We start from the raw sequence: 24584 nt of genomic DNA on the forward strand, positions 1-24584 counted from the left end.
ATGTCTTCGACATGACTTGCGTTTATTAATGAAAAAAATGGAAATATGGCAAAACTTTTTAAAATTTTGCAATTTTCAAACTTAATTTTTATGCCCTTAAATCAGAGAGATATGTGACAAAAAATAGTTAATAAATAACATTTTCCACATGTCTACTTTACATCAGCACAATTTTGGAACCAAAATTTTTTTTTCTTAGGAAGTTATAAGTGTTAGGCCGGAGTCACACTGGCGAGGAATACGGCCGAGTGAGAGGCGCTAAAAGCATGCATTAGACACGGACAAATGATTCTCTATGGGGTCACTCGCACCAGGCGTATATTTCTCATCCGTATCCTACGCTCCGTGCCAATCGCAGCATGCTGCGATTGTCAGGGTACTACGCCCATAGTACGCCAATGCAAGTCTATGGGTGCGCAAAAAATAAGGATTTCACGCGGACCACACGTGTGACCTGCGAGCAATACGCAGGTCTTTTGGCTGGTGACAGGAAATGGGCCAATCCATCATCAGAAAGCCTAGACATGCAAATGAGCTCAAAAAGCGCTCCAGACATCCAGGAAGTACGCCTCCACGGAGTACAGCAGCAGCATGGCGTCCACGTACATATATGTGGAGATGCTCATTGTCCTGGTGCAGGAGCGTCCCGAAATATGGGACCCACGCGATGCAAATTATGCTAACCGGACAAGAAAGGAGGCGTCATGGAGGCGCATCTGTCGCCAGATGTACCATGACTTTGGTGACCGACCACGTGATGAGCAGCATAAAATTCGTAAGTGCAACGCAAAACATCATTAACCTTAGCGCGCAAGAAAAAAGGAATCTAGAATCAGCACCCCCCTTCCTGTGCATGTACTTTTAGCCTCATGAGGCCTTTACATTTGGATGTGACACGTGGCTTCACACAGCCATAATTTGAGGTTAGGCCACAAGCTCCTCATCCTCCTAGCCAAAAAAATTATTAAGTGTAGCTAATGAGACCCTGTGTATCTGCCCAACTACATATGCCACCATGGGTAGAAAGCACACCCCAGAAGGCCCCATGCCTAGACTACTGGTAGAAGATGTGACCTCTCAAATATGTGAATTTGACAATATTTCCTGTCACATTGCAGTGGAAGATGTGATGAAACGCTGGCGAAGCATCTGGGATCAGTTCCGCCGGGAACGCCAGCAGCGGTCCAGGAGTGGGGATGCTGGATATGTAAAAAGGAAGTACATATACAATGACCGGCTGTCCTTCCTCACCCCAATTCTGGATCTGAGACCGTAAGTAGATACCTCACACCACATTACACAAATACTTTACAGGGACAAAAATATTGATGTATTTTTGCCTCTGTTCTATTTCATAACAGAACTCAATCCAACCTTACGGATCGAGGAACGGCCTCAGAGGCAGAGCCCATTATAGATCCTGTAGGGGATGAGGTGGCTGGCCCATCTTCTCCCCCTACAAGAAGGATGGCTGAAGATGAGGCATCACAGGACAACACAATGGCTGGCCAACACACAACACCACCAGGACGGTCTGCTGCTGCCCCATCACCCATCCTGGAAGAGCCAGGCAACTTGAGCAGCAGTCCAACTGCCCAGATCAGGGCCTCCCCACAGGCTGCTCTTACATCACGGCGAACAAGAAGAAGGCGCCAGGTCACTATTCAAGAGAGCAGGACCAATGTGGACACAGGGGTGCTCAATTATTTATCTAGAGTAACTACAGATTATGGGGAGGAGGCCTATGCACGTAGCCTCACCCTTTATCTCCGTGCCCTTACCCGTGAGGTCAGGCTCCGTATTAGGGGATGTATTCAGATCCTGCTTGATGCAAGCACCCCCCCAATACCCCATATGAGGTTTTTGAATTTCTGGAGAGGTGGCAGCTCTCACCACGAAATCTAATGCGCATGAGACCATCTACACAGATGCTTGCTCAAGCAGGGTCCAAACAGCCCCTAATACGTGGGCCAACACCTCAACCCCTTCCTCCCCATACCCAACCTTCTATTCCGCAGCCCCAAATGTCAGCCTCAAGCCAACCCCACCAATATGGCCACTTGTACACACCCAGTGTTGGAGGCTGGTCCCAACCTGGTTGGGGACGATCTGGCTATCTTGGTGGGTATGAGCCACGTGCCTACCACAGCCAACAAGAAGCCCCTCACCATCATCATTACTCTGGCCAGTATCCCCAACAGTCCCAGGAGGCAGGACAATTCCAGCATCATGGGCAACAGTATGGCCCCACACAGGGCGATGTTGGCCACAGTGTCCAGCAGCACACACAGGTTGTTCTTCCACGTTCCCCTTCCCCAACCTATGAGGATTTATGATTCTGATGGCGGGAGATGTCCAGTGCGTTTTAACTGGTGCTCCAAATAGAAAGGAAAAAACAGGTGTTCTCCATCACCAACATTTTGTACATAATTTAACATTCTAATTTTTAAACAATGTTTGCCAAACATATGAAACAATCCATCATGACAGGCAAGGCTACCTCACGCCTTTCAGACAGATATTACTTGTGTGTACAAAAGAGAATATTTCAACGCCCTATACTGTAAAATGAAAGGATGAAAAGACACTATTCACTTGCTAATGCCTAGGAAAGGCGTGCTGGCCTTAGTGAAGTAGTCACCTTTTTTGCTAGCAATCTCTAGTAAAACAATTCAAGGCGACCAGCATTCAGAATATCACGCTCTCTCTATGTCTTAACAAGTGAGTTTTGTTTTTTCATCCTTTCAAGTATAGCATGGTTAAATATTCTCTGTTCTACAGACAGGTAATATCTGTCTGAAAGCCGTGAGGTAGCCTTGCCTGTCATGGTGGAATCTTTCTATGATTGGAAAACATTATGAGGAAATGTGAGTGTTATCTTTTAGCATTTATTTTGGTGATGGAGCTCACCTTTTTTTTGGCAAATCTAGTTTAATCTTGTCATGCAGCAATGTTGTTATTGCCTAATCTTTTTTTGTGTGTTATGTAATTTTACTTTTCAAAAAAGTTAAAGAAGGCACAAAGGGTTATTTTGCCCATTGCCAAAATGTTCTTATGGCAATATTATGTTTGCCTGTAAGCAAACCAAAAAAAAAAAGGCAAAACTAAAAATTTGTCTACTCTAGTTAACGTCTGTGTGATTTTTCACAATCCCTCACAACATACTCACATACACTAACCAATGTAATGAAACACTCATAGAATCATAAGGGGTTGAGTAATATATATTTAGACACAATTAAAGAAACAAATTATAACATAGACACAGCATGCTCTTGCCAAGAAGTTGCCCCCTCAGGTGAGATAAAGTAATTAGTGAAAATATCACGCACTTTTAGGCCAGAGAGCGGTCTACGTTGAGGGTTCATAGGTGGTCTCACCCTGCGCACATTGTCCGGCCTACGCACAACACCATCAGAGGAGGAACAATCATGTATCCTGGTGAAGTTATGCAGAACAACACAGGCTTTCACAACTTCATTCACATTTTGCTCACTCAATTGAATGGCAGACTGGAGTACCCGCCATTTGGCACAAAGAATCCCAAAGGAACACTCCACCAGTCGCCTAGCACGTGATAGAATCATAGAATCATAGAATCATAGAATGGTAGAGTTGGAAGGGACCTCCTGGGCCATCTGGTCCAACTCCCTGCTCAAAGCAGGATTCGCTAAATCATCCCAGTTAGATGTCTGTCCAGCCTCTGTTTGAAGACTTCCGTTGAAGGAGAGCTCACCACTTCTCGTGGCAGCCTGTTCCACTCATTGATCACTCTAACTGTCAAAAAGTTTTTTCTAATATCTAATCTGTGTCTCCTCCCATTCAGCTTCATCCCATTGCTTCTAGTCTTTCCTTGTGCAAATGAGAATAAAGTTGATCCTTCTACAATGTGACAGCCCTTTAGATATTTGTAGACAGCTATTAAGTCTCCTCTCAGTCTTCTCTTTTGCAAACTAAACATTCCCAAATCCTGCAACCTTTCCTCATAAGACAGGGTTTGCAGACCGGTCACCATTCTGGTCGCTCTTTTCTGAACTTGCTCCAGTTTGTTGATGTCTTTTTTAAAATGTGGTGCCCAAAATTGGACACAATATTCCATATTGTGATAGGCGCAAGTTAAAAATTCTGCGCCTGTGGTCAAGGTTGCGCCGGGGATATGGCCTCATGACATTGCGCGATAACTGAAAGGCCTCATCTGCCACAAGGACATAAGGGACTGATTCTTCAGGGGAGCCTGGTAGCTGGCGTGGTGGTGGTAGATCCAACTGGTTGGTGCGTAGCCGCCGAGCCATTATGGAAGTATTGAAGACTCTAGAGTCTCCCGTCCTTCCATAGGCCCCAATGTCAACAATTATAAACTTGTATTGAGGGTCTACCAGAGCCAACAATACAACAGAAAAGTATTGTTTATAATTGAAGAATTGGGAGCCAGAGTTTGGCGGCTTACGCACCCGGATATGTTTACCATCCAGGGCCCCAATACAATTTGGAAACTGGCAGTCCTCCTCAAAGTCCCTTGATATCCTCAACCAGTCTTCCACCCTGGGCTCGGGCATGACCACTTGATGGAGTCTTGTCCAGATTTCTGTACATGTAGACCTCACTATGCCTGAAATGGTTGATCTTCCAATGTGAAACTCATGGTGGAGGGCGGCATAAGACAGCCCAGTGGACAGGAAGCTGTAGAACAACAGAAATTGTTAAGTTTAGAATGCATAAAGTCCAAAAAAATCAGTTACATGCCGACCAAACTTGGTAGGAATTGAGATAGAATAACACACACATATTTGGTGGCACAATGAGTAAGTGATATGCAGGACATATTAGATCTAACATTCTGGTGTGTAAGTTGAAACATATTTGGAGTAAGATGAGGGCATTAAACTTTGTCCAAGAAGGCCAAAAAACATAATTTAGCACACACATAATTTAGCAAAACATAATTTAGCACACACATTATGAACATAGAGAATGTGGTTGTGTAGTACATACCGTATTGTGAGTAGAAGTCGCTCCTCTGCAGATATTGCTTTGCGCATCCTTGTGTCCTGAAAGGTTATCCCAGGGCGCACTGTCTCCAAGAGTCGATCAAATGTGGAAATGCTCATGCGACAGTACTGGTAAAATTTCTCCGGATGCTCCTGCAGAGAAGAATAGAGGCGGTGAAAATGACCTCTTGTGAGTCGTTGCCTCAAAAGTGGATGTACCCACATGCGTCTCCACCTCCGCGGATCCACTATCACTGGGTATGGTTGCTCAAAGCGCCGTGACAAAAGCCAGGTAAAGGTTGTATTGAATCTCAGACCCTCTGCCATGTTGCACAAAGAACACCAACACACCTCGTGAAAGCAAGGTCACATATGGACAGAATGGAGGCAGCCACCTGTTTCTAAGTGTATAAATAGGGTGCAGGCTAATGATTTAAATTGTTTGCAGGCCTCAAAACCGTTAAATGTCCATTTTGCAAGGCTGCGAGAAAATCTCGCCATACGGATTGCATACGGATGCCACACGGATTACATACGGATGCAGACATGCGCAAAATACGCGACCTCACCTGGCTTACGGATGACCTACGGAGCACTATTTAGGGGTCATTCATCCGTATTACGCATGTAAACTACGGACCGTATTTTGCGCAGGTTAGTGTGACTCCGGCCTTAGAAGTTGACCAGCGATTTCTCATCTTTCCAACAAAATTTACAAAACCATTTTTTTTAGGGACCACCTCGCATTTGAAGTGAGTTTTGGGGGTCAATATTACAGAAAATACCCAAAAGTGACACCATTCTAAAAACTGCACCCCTCAAGGTGTTCAAAACCACATTCAAGAAGTTTATTAATCATTTAGGTACTTCAAAAGAATTGAAGCAATGTGGAAGGAAAAAATGAACATTTAACTTTTTTTCCCCCAAATTTTTATTTGGACACAATTTTTTTTTATTTTGTCAAGGGTATCAGGAGAAAATGAACCACAATATTTGTTGTGCAATTTCTCCTGAGTACACCGATACCCCATGTGTGGAGGAAGACCAATCTTTAGGCTCACGGCAGTGCTCAGAAGGGAAGGAGCATCATTTTGAGATTTTGAATGTCAAGTTGGCTGGAATCGAGAGCGGACGTCATGTCGCGTTTGGAGAGCCCCTGATGTACCTAAACAGTGGAAACCCCCCACAAGTGACCCCATTTTGGAAACTAGACCCCCCCCAAGGAACTTATCTAAATGTGTGTTGAGCACTTTGAACCCCCAAGGGCTTCACAGAAGGTTATAACGTAGAGCCGTAAAATTAAAAAATCATATTTTCCAAAAAAAAGGGTCTTCAATGAGCTATAATTTTTCCATATTTCGGCCGACAGAGTCATGTGCAGACTTCATTTTTGCGGGAAGAGCTGACATTTTTATTGGTACCATTTTCGGGCACATAACATTTTTTGGTCGCTTTCTATTCTGATTTTTCTGTTCATTTTTTGAATGAACAAAAACCAGCAATTTAGGAATGCTTTTTTCCCCCCCCCCCTCCGTTCCGCATGTGGTAAAATTAGTATGGCAGCTTTATTCTTCGGGTCTCTACGATCACAGAGATACCACATTTATATCGCTTTTTTATGTTTTGGTGTTTTTTACACAATAAAAATTTTTCTAGAAAAAATATTTTTGCATCACTTTATCCTGCGAGCTATAACTTTTTAATTTTTTTGCTGCTGATGCTGTATGACAGCTCGTTTTTTGCGGGACAAGATGACGTTTTCAGCGATACCATGTTTATATATGTCTTTTTGGTCGCGTGTTATTGCACTTTTTCCAAGCGGTATGATGATACTGCTTGGAAAAAGTATAATTTGCTACTTTTTTGTGGTTTTTTTTACGGCGTTCACTGAACGGGTTAACTAGGGTGACACTTTTATAGATGGGATTTTTACGGACATGGCGATACCAAACGTGTATTTTCTTGTTTATTTTATTTTTTTACATAAAAATGCGTAATTTTAGGGAATTTTTTATATTTTTTAATAATTTTTTTTACAGATTTTTTTTTTTTAAATGTTTTTTTTTTTACCTTGTCCCTTAATGGACTTTCACTTTCGGTATAATACATTACAATGCTCCAGCATTGTAATGCATTATACCAATGCTGAGAGCTGCTGACACCATGCTGTGAGCATGATCTCCCCAGCTCTCCGTAGGTAAATGACCCGGAGGTTGTCATGACACCTCCGGGTCATCATGGCACAGGTCGGGCCCCACGATTACATCGCAGGGACGTCGACCTGAGGCAAAGGGAGCCCCCTACCCTCTGCCTCCCCCTCTGAATGCTGTGGTCACGCTCGATCGCAGAAGTGAGGGGGTTAACAGCCAGGGGCGGTGGGGGCTCCGCTCCTAGCTGTCAGTGCAGGACTCTCAGCCACTGCAGCGCTGGGCTCCACTGATTGGGCAAGGAGAAGCTCAAATTTCAGCTTCTCCTGCTGATCACTGCTGTGTTTGGTTTGTCAGATTGACCGACCAATCACAGCGCTGTGGGTGCAGGGATGGAGTGCAAGGGTCCCTGCCCCCCTTCCTGTGCCTCTCAGCTGTCATAGACAGCTGTCGGCACTGATCTGAAGCTGCATGTTTACACGCAGTGACAGTTCAAATGCAGGACGTGCAGAGTCCGTCATGGTGCTGAAAGTTACCTCCTGCCATGACGGACTGTGCACGTCCATAGACATTAAGGGGTTAAAGATGCCTCTCCATTACTAACCTGTTGGCTTGATGTCACCCGACAATACAAAGGTGACATCAACCCCACAAATATGAACCCCACTTGTCACCGCTACAGGGCAAGTGGTAAGAGCGAGGCCAAGCGCCAGATTTGTGCATCTTATAGATGCACCTTTTCTGGGGTGACAGAGCTGATGTTTTTAGTCTGTGAGGGGCCAATATCCATGGCCCTTTCCTAGGCTATTGATATTAGTCCGCAGCTCACTGCCTAGCCTTTGCTGGTGAAATTTTATCGGGGGACCCTATGTCATTTTTTTTCTGGGTTCCCCCTGTAAACTAGCCAGTAAAGACTAAGCAAACAATTGTGAGTTGATATTATAATAGCCTGGAAATCTTTATGGCTATTGGCTCTTTCCCAGAATATTAACATCAGCCCTCAGCCGTCGGCTTTCCTTATGCTGGTTGTTAAAATTACGCGGGAGCCCAAACAATTTTATTTTCATTTTTTTTCTTTAACCCCTTTACCCCAAATGGTGGTTTGCATGTTAATGACTGGGCCCATTTTTACAATTCTGACCACTGTTCCTTTAAGAGATAATAACTCTAGAACGCTTCCATGGATCCCGGTGATTCTGACATTGTTTTCTTGTGACGTATTGTACTTCATGATAGTGGTAAAATTTGTTTGATATGACGCGTTTATTTGTGGAAAAAAACAGAAATTTGGCAAAATTTAGAAATTTTCGCAATTTTACAAATTTGAATTTTCATGCCCTTAAATCACAGAGATGTCACATAAAACACTTAAGTAACATTTCCCACATATCTACTTTACATAAGCAAAATTTTAGAACCAAAATTTTTTTTTGTTAGGAAGTTATAAGGGTTAAAAGTTGACCAGCGATTTCTCATTTTTTCAACACCAATTTTGTTAGGGACCACATCACATTTGAAGTCACTTTGAGGATAGAAAATACCCAAAAGTGACACCATTCTAAAAACTGCACCCCTCAAGGTGCTCAAAACCACATTTAAGAAGTTTATTAACCCTTCAGGTGCTTCACAGGAATTTTTGGAATGTTTTAAAAAATGAACATTTAACTGTTTTTCACTAAAAAATTATTCAGATCCAATTTGTTTTATTGGAGAAATTGGACCCCAAAAGTTGTTGGGCAATTTGTCCTGAGTACGCTGATAGCCCATATGTGGGGGAAACCACTGTTTGAGTGCATGGCAGAGCTCGGAAGGGAAGGAGCACCGTTTGACTTTTTCAGCGCAGAGTTGGCTGGAATTGAGATCAGACGTCACGTCGCGTTTGGAGAGCCCCTGATGTGCCTAAACAGTGGAAACCCCCCAATTCTAAACACACCCCTAACCCTAATCCCAAACCTAATCCCAAACCTAACCTTAACTTTAGCCCTAACCTTAACCCTAACCCTAATGAGAAAATGGAAATAAATACATTTTTAAAATTTTATTATTTTTCCCTAACTAAGGGGGGTTTGATTTACTATTTATAACAGGTTTTCATGTTTGGCAGCTGTCACACACTAAGGCTAGTTTCACATTTGTGCTTTATAGCGCAGCGACGGCCTGCGCACGGCCGCCGCTAAACCCGCCCCCTGCCGGCTCCCTGCCCGCCCCATCCGGTCATCGCCTCCTACTAGCGCACCTGTCTTTAGCATAGGGTGAGCAGATCGTGCGCTGGCCGTGCGCTAGCAGGATTTTGGTGTGCGCTGCGCACTTTTGAAGGTGTGCCCGTGTGCGCCGAACGCAGCATGTGAAACTAGCCTAAAAGACGCTTTTTATTGCAAAAAAAAAATTTTTTGCATCTCCATATTTTGGCCCACAGAGTCATGTGAGGACTTTTTTTTGCGGGACCAGTTGACTTTTTTTTGTGGTAAAATTGATAAAGCAGTTTTATTCTTCGGGTCAGTACGATGACAGAGATACCTCATTTATATCTTTTTTTTTTTAATGTTTTGGCGCTTTTGTACAATGAAAACTATTTTATATGAAAAAATAATTATTTTTGCATTGCTTTATTCTGAGAGATAAAACTTTTTATTTTTCTGGTGATGGAGCTACAAGGCAACTTGTTTTTTTGCGGGACAAGATGATGTTTTCAGCGGTACCATGTTTATATACGTCATCGCGTGTTATTCCACTTTTTGTTTGGCGGTATGATGATAAAGCATTGTTTTTTTGCCTTGTTCTTTTTTTTTTAATGGTGTTCACTAAAGGGGTTAACTAGTGGGACAGTTTTATAGGTTGGGTCGTTACGGATGCAGTGATACCAAATATGTGTACTTGTTCAAATTTTTTTTAATTCAAATGTTTATTTGATGGAATAAATATTGATTTTTATTATTTATTTTTTTAAATATTTTTACAATTGTTAAATTTTTTATTATTTTATTTAATTCTTACTTTTACACTTTGTCCCACTATGGGACACTCATTTTGTTCAGGCTAATCTCTTCTATAGCATGCAGATCTAAACCTGCGTAGCATCCAGATGTTACAGCATAGTAGATGGGATTTCAAGAAATTCCATGTCCACTATGCGTCCAGAGACGCCTGTGAATCACCCTTGGAGACGGACATGCGGCGCATCTTTCCATACCTCAGCATATCTATATGTTGCAGAGACGCGAGCCTCTGGAAGATAAATTTCACCTGTATGTGGTGAATCCGCACGGTTTAATGAACACGTGGATTCACCTGTGTTCAATAGCTGGCAGCGTTTTGTACACAGCGGACATTTGCTGCTGCCAATTACTGAAGCCTGCACATACCGTAAGCTTTTCATGACTGTGTTTTGGGCCTTGATGATAGCAGCAAAATTGTACAGATTGAAATCATGCATTAGAAAGGAGATTTTTATTTTTGCTTTCTAGTCTGCCAACATTTTTGGCATATGACTTGTTTTTTTTTTCTAAATTGGAATGGATTGTATATTTTTATTTTGTCAGTTCTTTATATTAATCAATGGGTAGAAAAAGTTCTTTTTCTTATTAATTTAACCCCTTCCTTACATTGGACGTTCTATTCCATCCATGTGACCTGAGACTTAAGTCCCATGGACTTAAGTGCAAATTGTACAATACATCCAGAACAGTTTCACTTCGAAGAAATTGTGGCTCACATCAATGCATAACATGATAATAATAATCTTTATACAGTTGTGGCCAAAAGTATTGACACCCCTGCAATTACTCAGTTTCTTCCTGAAAATGATTGCAAACACAAATTCTTTGGTATTATTATCTTCATTTAATTTGTCTTAAATGAAAAAAACACAAGAGAATGACGCAAAAAGCAAAACATTGATCTGAAATGACAAAACTCCACACAAAACTCCAAAAATGGGCCAGACAAAAGTATTGGCACCCTCAGCCTAATACTTGGTTGCACAACCTTTAGCCAAAATAACTGCGACCAACCGCTTCCGGTAACCATCAATGAGTTTCTTACAATGCTCTGCTGGAATTTTAGACCATTCTTCTTTGGCAAACTGCTCCAGGTCCCTGATATTTGAAGGGTGCCTTCTCCAAACTGCCATTTTTAGATCTCTCCACAGGTGTTCTATGGGATTCAGGTCTGGACTCATTGCTGGCCACCTTAGAAGTCTCCAGTGCTTTCTCTCAAACCATTTTCTAGTGCTTTTTGAAGTGTGTTTTGGGTCATTGTCCTGCTGGAAGACCCATGACCTCTGGGGGAGACCCAGCTTTCTCACACTGGGCCCTACATTATGCTGCAAAATTTGTTGGTAGTTTTCAGACTTCATAATGCCATGCACACGGTCAAGAAGTCCAGTGCCAGAGGCAGCAAAGCAACCCCAAAACATCAGGGAACCGCCGCCATATTTGACTGTAGGGACCGTGCTCTTTTCTTTGAATGCCTCTTTTTTTCTCCTGTAAACTCTGTTGATGCCTTTGCCCAAAAAGCCCTACTTTTGTCTCATCTGACCAGAGAACATTCTTCCAAAATGTTTTAGGCTTTTTCAGGTAAGTTTTGGCAAACTCCAGCCTGGCTTTTTAATGTCTCGGGGTAAGAAGTGGGGTCTTCCTGGGTCTCCTACCATACAGTCCCTTTTCATTCAGATGCCGACGGATAGTATGGGTTGACACTATTGTACCCTTGGACTGCAGGGCAGCTTGAACTTGTTTGGATGTTAGTTGAGGTTCTTTATCCAACATCCGCACAATCTTGCGTTGAAATCTCTTGTCAATTTTTCTTTTCCGTCCACATCTATGGAATTTAGCCACAGTGCCATGGGCTTTAAACTTCTTGATGACACTGCGCACGGTAGACACAGGAACATTCATGTCTTTGGAGATGGACTTGTAGCCTTGAGATTGCTCATGCTTCCTCACAATTTTGTTTCTCAACTCCTCAGACAGTTCTTTGGTCTTCTTTCTTTTCTCCATGCTCAATGTACACACACGGACACAGGACAGAGGTTGAGTCAACTTTAATCTATGTCAACTGGCTGCAAGTGTGATTTAGTTATTGCCAACACCTGTTAGGTGCCACAGGTAAGTTACAGGTGCTGTTAATTACACAAATTAGAGAAGCATCACATGATTTTTTGAACAGTGCCAATACTTTTGTCCACCCTCTTTTTTATGTTTGGTGTGGAATTATATCCAATTTGGCTTTAGAACAATTTTTTGTGTTTTTTAATTTAAGACAAATTAAATGAAGATAATAATACCAAAGAATTTGTGTTTGCAATCATTTTCAGGAAGAAACTGAGTATTATCTGACAGAATTGCAGGGGTGTCAATACTTTTGGCCACAACTGTATAGCGCAAACACCCTACTCATGAGAGCTTGCAATCTACAATGAGGTGGGGGAGATACAAAGTACAGATGTGTATTTACAATGATGGTCCAGCCATCTTGACGGAGTGGGGGATAGAGATAGTGAATGGGCTACACACACATAAAATGACTTTGATTATGGAACGTCAAGAGGAAGGCTGCTCTGAACAAATGTGTTTTGAGGAAGCGCCTAAAACTGCAAGTTGTGGCTGGTCCTAATTTCTTTGGGTAGAGCATTCCCGAGGATTGGCGCAACGCGTGAGACGTCTCGGAGTGGGAGGTATCGATTAGTGCAGTGGTTAGTTGAAAGTTGTTTGCATAGCGCAGCGATTGGGTAGGCCGATAGACAGAAATGAGGGAGGAGATGTAAGGGGGCGCTGCACTGTGGAGAGCTTTGTGGCTGAGAACAAGTACTGTGAATTGGATCCTATAATGAATGGGCAGCCAGTGTAATGACTGGCGAAGAGCGGACGCGTCCGAATTTTGATTAGCCAGATGGACGACCCTGCCTGCTGCATTAAGGATGAACTGGAGAGAGGAAAGTAGAGTGAGGGGGAAACCAATTAATAGAGCATTACAGTAGTCCAGGCGGGAGTGGAACAGGGCGACAATGAGGGTTTTTGTTTTCTCCTTGGTGAAAAAAGGGCAGATTCTAGAGATGTTCTTTAGGTGTAAGTGGCAAGAGTGGGCAAGAGATTGTTTATGGGAGTTGAAGGAGAGATTGGTGTCAAACATAACACCCAGACAGCGCACCTGCTGCCGGGGTGTAATTAAGGTGCCACCCACAGAGAGGGAAATGTCAGATTTAGGGAGGTTAGTAGACGGCGGGAGCAGAAGTTCAATTTTGGAAAGGTTGAGATTCAGATAGAGAGTGGACATGATGTTGGAGACTGCGGACAGACAGTCACTGGCATTCTGTAGTACAGCGAGGGTAAGGTCAGGGGATGACGTGTATAGTTGTGTCATCAGCATAAAGATGGTACTGAAACCCAAATCTGCTGATGGTCTGTCCAGTTCGGGCTGTGTAGAGAGAGTAGAGAAGGGGGCCAAGGACTGAGCCCTGAGGTACCCCAAGAGTGATAGGAAGAGGAGATGAAGTGGAGCCAGAGAACAAAACACTGAAGGAGTGGTCAGAAAGATAGGAAGAGCACCAGGAGAGCAGTGTCCTTAGTGCCTAGTGACTGGAGCCTAGAAAGTAGAAGATGGTGGTCAATAGTGTCAAAAGCTGCAGAAAGGTCGAGAAGAATGAGCAGAGAGTGGTCACCATTACATTTTGCTGTCAGAAGGTCATTGATCACTTTGATGAGTGCAGTTTGTGTCAAATGTAGGCGGCGGAAGCCAGACTGTGAAGGGTCTAGGAGGGAGTGAGTGGAGAATTAATGGGTAAGGCGGGAGTAGACCAGGCGCTCTAAGAGTTTAGAGATGAAGGGGAGTTTGGAGACTGGTCTGTAGTTTGTGCAGGATGGGTCAAGAGTGGGTTTCTTTAATAGTGGCGCAATGATAGTGTTTGAAGGAGGAAGGGAAAATGCCCTAGGAGAGGGAGAGATTAAAGATTGTAGTTAGGTGAGTTGTGACGACTGTAGAGCGAGACTGGAGGAGACGTGAGGGAATGGGGTCAGTAGTGAATGTAGTAGGACGAGAAGAAGAGAGGAGCCTGGAGACTTCTGTGATGGGATCAAATGTGAAGAGTGAGCCAAGGGAAATGTAGCGAGGGATGGGAGCCACGGCACCTGGTGGCTGGGAACAGATTTCCTGACGGATATTTTCTATTTTCTCTATAAAGTTGGAGGCAAGGTCATCAGCACAAATGTCTGTGATAGGGGCTTGTGATTTTGGCCTGAGGAGGGAGTGAAAGGTGTCAAAAAGTTTCTTGGGGTTGTTGGATAGTGAAGAGATCAGAGTGGTGAAGTAGGTCTGTTATAGGTTCTTAACACAAATTTGAAGGGGATGAAGTCTTCTGGTGTGTGAGTTTTCCTCCAAAAGCATTCAGCACTCCTAGAGCATCGCTGGAGAAATCGAGTTTGCAATCTGAACCAGGGCTGTTTTACTCTGTGCTTGGAGGTTCTGAGGGTGAGGGGAGCTACTTGAGCAAGGGTGCTTCTGAGAGTGTCATTGTAGTGGTGTACAGCCAGATCAGGACAGGAAAAAGAGGAGATCGGGGACAGTGATGAGTGTAGGGAGTCTGAAAGTGTATAAGGGTTAATGGATTGTAGATTTCTGAATGTACTGATCTTGTTGCATATGCGCCAAAGGAGCCGATATCATTGGCTGGTACACATCATGTGGCCGGCCATTCCACTGATCACCAATGACGTAAAAAGGTCTTTGCCGGCTGTTTATAACATCCCCTTGATAAAGCAATGAAATAATGAGTGAAACACACGTTAGGGTTCTTCAGGATCCAGCCCGGTGCCACCCACCCCCTGTATCTACTGTACCTGTAAGTGTTGTTCACAGTAAAAAGAATCTCTTGAAACTATTATGTCATATGTACCTCTATTACCTACCTCATTGAACAAACGCCTTCTGCTTATTTTCGGCAGGTGTCTGGCATCGGTGGTCCCATAGTATCATCCTTGTGCACTTTATTTTCCTTTTCTTTGTGTATATTTTTGTATTCATGTTCTATTATGTATATTTAATATTAATAAAAATCTCTTTTTAAACCGGAACATTCCTTTTTCTCCTTATTCTGGTGTTGTAGGTAGTAGTGTGCTGGGGTGGGCGAGGATTTGTGAGCATGAAGTAGAGAATATTGTGGTCAGAGAGGGGAAGCGGTGAGTTATCAAGGTAGGAGATTGAACAGAGCCGGAAAAGATCAGGTCAAGGGTGTTACCGTCTTTGTGTGTTTGAGAGGTTGACAGCTGTGAGAGGCCGAGAGAAGTGGTTAGTAATAGAAGCTGAGATGCAGATGTGGAAGTGAGGCTGTTAATGATGTTGACGTCTCCCAGGATAAGGATTGGTAGTTCTGAGGACATGAAGTGCCAGGCATGCTAGTCTCATACTGCAAAATTGAGGTGGTAAATCCTTGTCACACAGGTTGTGTGTTCTGACATCTGTAGCATCATTTGGATGATAATAATTCAGACCTATTTGCTTCATATTCGTCATCTTCAGAAGCCTTTGGAATATAATGTAACAGGGACAGCAGGTTGGTGAAGTTGGTGGTAACTCAATTATCAAAGTAATTGTAATCTTTACTATTTCTCCATTGCGTGTGCGGCTAACCACCTCACTGATCTTATTTAGTATCTTTGGCAAGAAAAGAACAGCTCCATCAAAACCATGTGCTTTTCCTATTAATTCATCATGCTACTAAAGTAGAGCTGACCTCAGGGATCTAGATTCCATCTGTGGACTGTAGTCAACATGGTACTGTTAAAGTACTGGTAAAAGATCTACTGGGGTCTAGCAATCAATTTGACATAGTTTTTGCACAGCTGAATAGAGTTGCCAGAAAAAAAACAGATTTTGATTCTATGACACGTTGGATGAAATGTCTAGTGGAAACACCCATATCATGGATGTCACGTCTACGACCACCACGCTTTCCAATTAACACATTTTGAATTCCAGCCAAAATGTCAAACTCTCTAGCTTCTGGTCTAGCAACTGCAGGGGCTCCTTTTTGACTGCCTTGTTTAACAAGTTCAGTATTAGTAAGTGATGGCTTGTCAGAATCCGTCCCAGGAACACCAGGCTTGGGTGGTTGCGAGTCCTGGCCACGTGCTCTTCCATGTGCTCTTACTCTGGCTCTTTCAGTCATGATTTAATCTAGAAGCTTTCGCCTTCGCTCTCCGCTGACCAAGTACAACACCACCCAAGCGTTCACCCTCTGCTCCTCAGACTTTCTATCTGTGCAGTAACTGCCTCTAGGCAGAAGATGATGATGGTGGTAGTAGTTGGTGCATTTGAACCCCAGTCATGAAGCGGCCTTAAGAATTTGAAACTGAAGTCTTTTTACTGAAGGTAATGGGGCAAATTATTTCGAAACAGCAGTAAACTGAGGTACAGGATTACACTCATGATTGATGATTGCTGTGTACCTGCAGATAGGCAGATGTTGTGAGTTCATTTTCCCCTTCACCATTGATGTCTGATGAACTCCCTCTTCTGGTGAGGGAAGGTAGTGAGGCTGATTACAAAGCACCTGAGCAGAATGATGATGACTGGGTGACTGGGATTGCTGACTGGGTGTAAATTTCCTAAGGGTCGGCTCTTCAATTTATCTGTACCCGATCACGAGGCTATGCGATCCTATATTAAGGAGGTGTTGGAGAAGGGTCATATTAGACCATCCTCTTCACCCTTAGGTGCCGTTTTTTTTTTCGTGGCCAAAAAGGATGGTTCATTAAGGCCTTGTATTGATTATCATGCCCTCAACAAAATTACTATTAAATATCAGTATCCGTTACCCCTGATTTCGGATCTATTCTCCAGAGTTAAAGGTGCTTGCTGGTTTACCAAGCTTGACCTCGGGGGCGTATAATCTTATCCGCATTAAGCATGGGGATGAATGGAAGACGGCGTTTAATACTCCGGAGGGACATTTTGAGTACCTGGTGATGCCTTTTGGGCTCACTAATGCCCCTTCTGTCTTCCAGTGCTTCATGAACGACATTTTCCAAGACTTTGGATAAATTTTTGATTATCTATCTGGATGATATTTTGATCTTCTCCAAGGATTGGGATTCTCATGTGGAACATGTTCGGACTGTGTTCCGGATCTTGAGGGAGAACTCCCTGTATGTCAAAGGATCGAAATGCCTTTTTGGAGTACAGAGGATTTCATTTTTGGGATTTATTTTGTCTCCATCAGCTATTGAAATGGACCCGGCCAAGGTACAGGCCATTTATGATTGGGTTCAGCCCTCTTCTTTGAAGGCCCTCCAGAAGTTTTTGGGTTTTGCTAATTTTTATCGGAAATTTATAGCAAAATTTTCTAGTATTGCCAAGCCAATGACTGATCTGACTATAAAGGGTGCTGATGTGTTGAATTGGTCTCCGGAGGCTGTTTCTTCCTTTCAGGAGCTGAAGCGAAGATTCACTTCTGCCCCGATTTTGCGGCAACCTGATGTCTCACTCCCGTTCCAGGTAGAGGTTAACGCTTCTGAGATTGGTGCAGGAGCTGTTTTGTCCCAAAAGGATCCTGTAACATCTAAAATGAATCCCTGTGCATTCTTTTCCCGAAAGTTCTCTCCATCTGAATGTAACTATGATGTGGGGAATCGGGAACTGTTAGCCATGAAATGGGCATTTGAGGAGTGGAGACATTGGTTGGAGGGAGCTAAACACCAAGTCGTGGTCCTCACTGACCACAAGAATTTGATTTACCTGGAGTCGGCCAAACGCTTGAACCCTGGACAGGCTAGGTGGGCCTTGTTTTTTACACGTTTTGATTTTGTGGTCTCTTTTCTTCCTGGCACTAAGAATGTCAAGGCAGACGCCCTCTCTAGGAACTTCTTTGCTGATTCTCCTGTGGTGACCAAGCCTGCTACCATCTTAGGGGAAAGGGTAGTTCTTTCTGCCATCTCGCCCGATTTGAGACATGCTCTGGAAGAGTTCCAGGAGGACAAACCTGAGTGTTGTCCCAGTGGAAAGTTGTATGTTCCTGACCAGTGGAAGAAGAGAGTGATGTCTAAAGTTCATTGCTCTGCATTAGCTGGTCATCCAGGTATTTTTGGTACTAGAGATCTGGCGAGTCGGTCTTTTTGGTGGCCCGCCTTGTCTCGTGATGTCAGGAATTTTGTGCAGTCCTGTGGGACTTGCTCCCGGTCTAAACCTTGTTCTCGCTCTAGTGGGTTGTTGATGCCTTTGCCAGTCCCCAGGAGGCCATGGACCCATATTTCAATGGATTTCATCTCTGATATGCCTGTCTCTCAGAGAATGACTGTTATTTGGGTGATTTGTGATAGGTTCTCTAAGATGGTTCATCTTGTACCACTCCCTAAGTTGCCATCTTCCTCTGAGTTGGTGCCCCTGTTTTTGCAACAGGTGGTTCGCTTGCATGGGATTCCAGAGAACATTGTATCTGACAGAGGAGTTCAATTTGTGTCTAGATTTTGGAGGACTTTCTGTTCCAAGCTGGGAATTCAGTTGTCTTTCTCCTCTGCTTTTCACCCTCAGACCAATGGGCAGACAGAGAGAACAAACCAGACCTTGGTGTCGTATTTGAGATGTTTTATTTCCGCCGATCAGGATGATTGGGTTTGATTTTTGCCCTTGGCAGAATTTGCTTTAAATAATAGAGCTAGTTCTGCCACTTTGATGTCTCCTTTTTTTGTAACTTTGGGTTTCATCCTCGATTTTCTTCAGGGCAGGTGGAGCCTTCTGCCTGCCCAGGTGTTGACACTGTGGTGGAGAGAATGCACCAGATCTGGGACCAAGTGGTGGATAAGTTATCTCTCTCCCAGGATAAGGCCCAGCGGTTTTCCAACCGACATAGGGCCATTGGTCCCCAGTTTAAGGTGAGTGATATGGTTTGGTTGTCATCAAAAAATATCGCTATGAAGGTGGCTTCTAAGTTTAAGCCTAGATTTATTGGACCTTACAAGATTTTGGAGATTATTAATCCGGTCTCTTTTCGTTTGGCTCTTCCTGTCACATTTAAAATTCATAATGTGTTTCATAAGTCCTTGTTGAAGAGGTTTGTTGAACAAGTTGTTCCTGGGGTGGCACCTCCGGACCCTGTATTAGTTGAAGGTAACATGGAATATGAGGTAGAGAAGATACTGGATTCCCGTCTGGCTGGACGGAGACTCCAGTATTTGGTTAAGTGGAAGGGTTATGGTCAGGAGGATAATTCCTGGGTCTCTGCCTCTGATATTCATGCCAAAAGAATGGTGCGTGCCTTTCATCGGGCTCACCCTGATCGCCCTGGTGGCGTGGATGAGGGTTCGGTGACCCCTCCTCAAGAGGGAGGTACTGTTGTGAGTTCATTTTCCCCTTCACCATTGAGGTCTGATGAACTCCCTCTTCTGGTGAAGGAAGGTAGGGAGGCTGATTACAAAGCACCTGAGCAGAATGATGATGACTGGGTGACTGGGATTGCTGACTGGATATAAGGCAGCCGACGCCCTTCTGCCTTGCGGGTGATTACTCTGAGGGATTCTTGGAGACCAGTCTGATTCCTGCTCCTCAAAAAGCTAAGTTTTCTGCTCTACTTTTTGCATTTGTGTTTTGGTTTTGTTTTGCCTTGTTTTTCTGGATTTCTGCCTTTCCCTGCTGGGTGAGCTGAATTCCTTTTTGCTCTGTCTTCAGATAATACCTGAGTACTGATATAGTCTTTTTTGATAAAGCATCTTCAGGGCTTTTTTCCCTATCAGTCTGTTGGCTCTTGTTTTTGAGAGAGTTTTGGCGGATTGCAGACAGCAGCTTTTCTATTCTGTCCTATTTAGTTAGCTTGGGCCCCATAATTTGCTCAGCCTATCTTTCTATCTGTGTGAGTGTTTTTTCATCTTGCTTCACCGTCATTGCTCTACTCTGGGGCAGTTTAGATTTCCCTTTGTCTTTAGGCTATGTCGTTCTCCGGCTGTGATCGAGGGGTCTAGGGCACCGTAGGAACCCCCCCCGGCTACTGCTAGTTGTTGTTGTTAGGTTCAGGGGTCTGCAATCCGATAGCTGCCAACTTCTCTGGTTTTCTGGACTTAGTTAGTATTTCTGTTTTTGCCTCCTACGGTGACTCATTCATAAACAGGCAGATCTTAGTAACCTCTGGTTCTATTAAGTCTGATTATCTTTTCAGCACTGTGCTCTGTTTCTGCCCTGAGGTAATTCTTCCTCCTAGAGGTACGATGGTAGGCTTTCTCATATGAAGACTATTAACTCCCCTTTTCGTGCCAGTCCCCTCTTTAAACAAAGCCGGCAGGGAGAAAGTAGGTAATTCCTTCACCTACAAAATGTCTTCCTCTTCTCAAGATGTCTGACCACCAACTGCTACTTCAAGTTTAAAACTCCCCACCAGGACCTGGCTCCTCCCCTTCTATGTGACTCTAGAGCTGCAGTCACTGGCTGACTGCACTGAGGCATTTTTCCAGAACCTTCTGCATATGAAAACAGAGCTGTGTCACCTGATCAAGCCGGGGAGGAGAAGATTAACCCTTTTTGTGCTGCCTGTCAGCAGGTCTCACAATGTATTTAAAATGCACAGTCCACATAGAAATTGACAGCATTTATATGAAAACAGTATATACTGTATATGGTATCCCATAGAAATCACAATAAAGAAAAGAGCAAGCTCACCGACTTCTAGAAGGCGCACGGAACCCCATCCTGATATGGCTTGATCAACGTAGAAAAAAGGTGCAAGTTCCAGCTCTTCACAATAAAATCTTGAATTTTCATTCCATCATTGGTTTAAAACAAAATATACTGTACAGCTCCTTGGACTACATCAGCTCATACAGCGGGGACATGAGCGACGCATTTTGATCGGTGGCGCAATCTTTATCAAAGCTTTGATGAAGATCGCGCAAGTGATCGAAACGCGTCGCTCATGTCCCCGCTGTATGAGCAGATGTAGTCCAAGGAGCTGTATATATTGTTTTAAAGCAATGATGGAATAAAAATTCAAGATTTTATTGTGAGGAGCTGGAACTTTCACCTTTTTTCTATCCCATAGAAATGGCCACTTTGTGGGATACCACAGTAGCAGACAGCAAAAACAGTTCAATGTAGGCCTGAAATGACGTGAGGCGTGTGATGGATATACCACACTGTAAAATACGTGGCCTGTATTTTTATTTTTTTTACAGCAAAATAGTGTCAAGAACTAGGGTAACACACAACAAAAACAGTTGAATGGAGGCCTCAAATGCCACAATTTTTAGCCCACAGATAGAAGAGGCGTGTGACGGAGATACCACACTTTCAAATATCTGGCCTGTATTTTTTTTTTTTTGGCTAGTAAAATTCTGTCAATACGTAGGCTAAGACTCAACAAAACAATTCTGTGGAGGCCTGAAATGGCACAATTTTGACCGCAATGATATGCGATCCGTGTGGTGGACACAACCCTGTGGAAAATATCTGCCCTGCAGCTAAATATTTTTTTGGCAGCAAGTGATGACAAAAAATTGTATAAGACTCTTCAAAATTTTTTTACAGTACCACAAAAAATGGCAGAATTTTCTGCGCACTCAGATTTGATCGCTGGGACAGGAAAACCCGTTTAAATTAGCTGGATTTTCACGCTGTACTATGAAAAGGATCTGGCTGTATTCTGGAATGTAATGGACCCTCTTGATGTATGCAATGATGTATGCCACATACAATGCCTGCCTGACTAGCAGTGATATCTATATACCCACATACAGTGCCTGCATGCCTTGCACTGATATGTATATACCCACATACACTCCCTACCTAGCACTGCAATCTATCTACCCCGTAATTAGTCCTTAGAAGGAAAGTTGATTTAGCTGGATTTGTGTATTCAATTATAGTATACCCACAGTAACTGATACCCCACCTATTCTGGCCCTATTGCTGCAGCAACAGCTCCTCTAGAGCTGACTGGGACGAGCAGGGCAGTGCCAGGTCTGATATCGACCTGATGACGCTTTGCGGCCAACCAATCACTGTAATGCCACAACCAACATGGCTGCGGCAGTGCGTGACAATATCTGCCTTTTGATTGGCGCTCTAAAGAGCACCAAACATGCAGGGCGGGGACCCGAACTCCTGCTGAACAATCCCGGAAATGCTCGCCGAGTACAGCGATGCTCGGGCGAGTACCATGCATTACCGAGTATGGTCGCTCATAACTAGCTAGGAGCAAAGTCTCATACAGCCAAGTGAAACAAAAAGTTAAGTCTGCCATACATAAAAGAGACAAAATAATAATAAATATCCATGTCCTCAAGTCAAAATTTGCGTGGTCCTTGTTTAACATGCTGAGTAAATGGGTGTTATGCAAAACATTTACACATGTGTTTTTACTAAAAGTGAAAATCTAAAACTTGACTCATTTCTTATACTGAGCTATTAGCAGTAAACTGTTCTTGTTTTCATGTAGGATTATGTAGGTCTGCATTACTGATTAACAGAAGGGTACCAATAATTTTGTCCATGTGTGTAAATCCAAGAATCCTAAAGTAAGAAAACCCCACAATGGTCACTGAAATAGCTTGAAACTGACAAAAATAATTACAATTTTACATTTACTGAATATTATCCAATGAATCAAAATGCAAAAGCAATGTCTGATTTTCAATAATAAAAAAACAATTTAAAAAACAAACTAAAGAAAATGGCCTGGACAAAATGATGGCACCCTTAACATTGTATTTTGCTGCACAAACTTTTTTTTAGGCAATCACTGTAAACAAGCAAGTTCTGTAATGGTATGTTTCCTTGGGCTGGATTACATCCGGATTAGCTGCAGATTGAATGCTGCATAAAGCCGCAGCGTTCAATCCGCAGCGTCCAGTTGTTAGAGCATAGTGGAGGGGATTTTATGAAATTATCCGGCGGACGTGCGTGCGGCACGTCTTTTTAGACTGCAGTATGTCTGTTTACCTTGCGGCGATGCTCCGTGTCCGCAAGGTAAATAACACAGTCCTATGTATAGGGTGCGGCGATTCCGGATGTGTCTTCGTCCAAAGCGTCGACAATACGGCCCGTGGAGACGTACCCTAAGGGCTCATGCAGACCTCTTTATTTTGGTCTGAGTGCAATCTGACAAAACATTTGATTGCACTAGGACCAATGTTGTTCTATGGGGCTGTGGACATGACCATTTTTTCTATGGACCGAGTTTGTCTAAAGAAAAACCTTAACATGCACTGTTTGCCTCCGATATCAGAATCACACTCTGCCATTCAAATCAATGAGTCTGTCTAAAAAATCGCAACGTTCTTTGATGATGATTTTCTTGGACTAACGGAGAATGATTAGGACATTTTTTTTCCATCTTCTCTACAGATTACACCACACTCATAGTGTAATTAGTATAATCGGACCAATTTTCTTGGGTGGGAGATAATACGGTCATGTGACCCTAGTTTAACTCTCATACTTCTGAACCTGTACACAGTTATTTTGGCCCTCTCCTCATTTGAGCAAACTGCCTGCAGTTTTCAAGCTTTAATTTTTATACTTGCAGACAAATAGTAATACTGCACAAAATAGATAATAAATAACTTTTCCCACATGTCTATATTACATCAGCAACAGTTCTGAAACATTTTTTTGATAGGAAGTTAGAAGGGTTCAAAAGTATAGGAGTAATCTTTCATTTTTTTGTGTGAGAGATTGCAGTCAGAGTAAGCATACTCCCCACCTTTAACAGATAAGAAAGCGGGACAAATCATGAGACACTCGTAGCCCTCGCTTCACCCATTTACCCTTTCTACCCTGGCAGGAAAAGATGTCAGAGGGGGGTGGTGGTAGTGAGGGACATCCATCAGATGCCTGGGATAGCGTGCATACAGTGAATATGTGATATTTCAGTTTTTCTTTTTTAATAAATTTGCAAAAATGTCTACATTTCTGTTTTTTTTCAGTCAAGATGGGGTGCAGAGTGTATGAGAAAAATTAATTAATGAGAAAAAATTGAACATTTTTGAATGTACCAAATGGCTGCAATGTAACAAAGAGTGAAAAATTTAAAGGGGTCTGAATACTTTCCGTACCCACTGTAGACCCAATTCTGGCAATGTCCCACTGTATCTTTGATGATTAAGACTATAGATGAGCGGATTGATAAAAATACTGCTGTCAATCTCTGACAGCGGCATTTAAATTGCGCTTATAGGAAGCGCGTTACTTGCTCCGCCCATCAGTGACCCTGTTACATGATTGCGGGTCACCGATGGGTTAGCATGACAACTAAAGGTCTGCAACAGACCTCTGTGGTTGTCATTGCCAGATTGCAATTGTGGTTGTCATTGCCCCGTAGTCGGCACTTATAGCAATTGAGCATTTCTACTACACAGGCGATCCGATCATCACCTGTGTGTAGCAGAGGCGATCAAAGTCCTACAGCTTCTAGTCTCCAATGGAGACTATTGAAGTTTGGAAAAAAATTTTTTTTAAATAAAAATAAGTTCAAATC

General features: G+C 43.2%; 2 protein-coding genes across 4 annotated transcripts in view; both read left to right on the forward strand.

Annotated features, from left to right (window-relative positions):
- Window positions 1-24584, forward strand: part of IL15 (interleukin 15) — a 105304-nt gene that overhangs the window by 23730 nt on the left and 56990 nt on the right. The gene's annotated exons all lie outside the window — the stretch shown is intronic.
- On the forward strand, window positions 1125-3600 carry LOC141052522 (uncharacterized). The gene is made up of 2 exons (XM_073549773.1): window positions 1125-1272; window positions 1362-3600. The coding sequence occupies exons 1-2, from the start codon at window positions 1130-1132 to the stop codon at window positions 1903-1905; spliced, it is 687 nt and encodes a 228-aa protein (XP_073405874.1). The 5' UTR covers window positions 1125-1129; the 3' UTR covers window positions 1906-3600.

Source organism: Dendrobates tinctorius, unplaced genomic scaffold (assembly GCF_039654945.1).
Source record: "Dendrobates tinctorius isolate UK_male_01 unplaced genomic scaffold, ASM3965494v1 ptg000161l, whole genome shotgun sequence".
Taxonomy (NCBI): domain Eukaryota; kingdom Metazoa; phylum Chordata; class Amphibia; order Anura; family Dendrobatidae; genus Dendrobates; species Dendrobates tinctorius.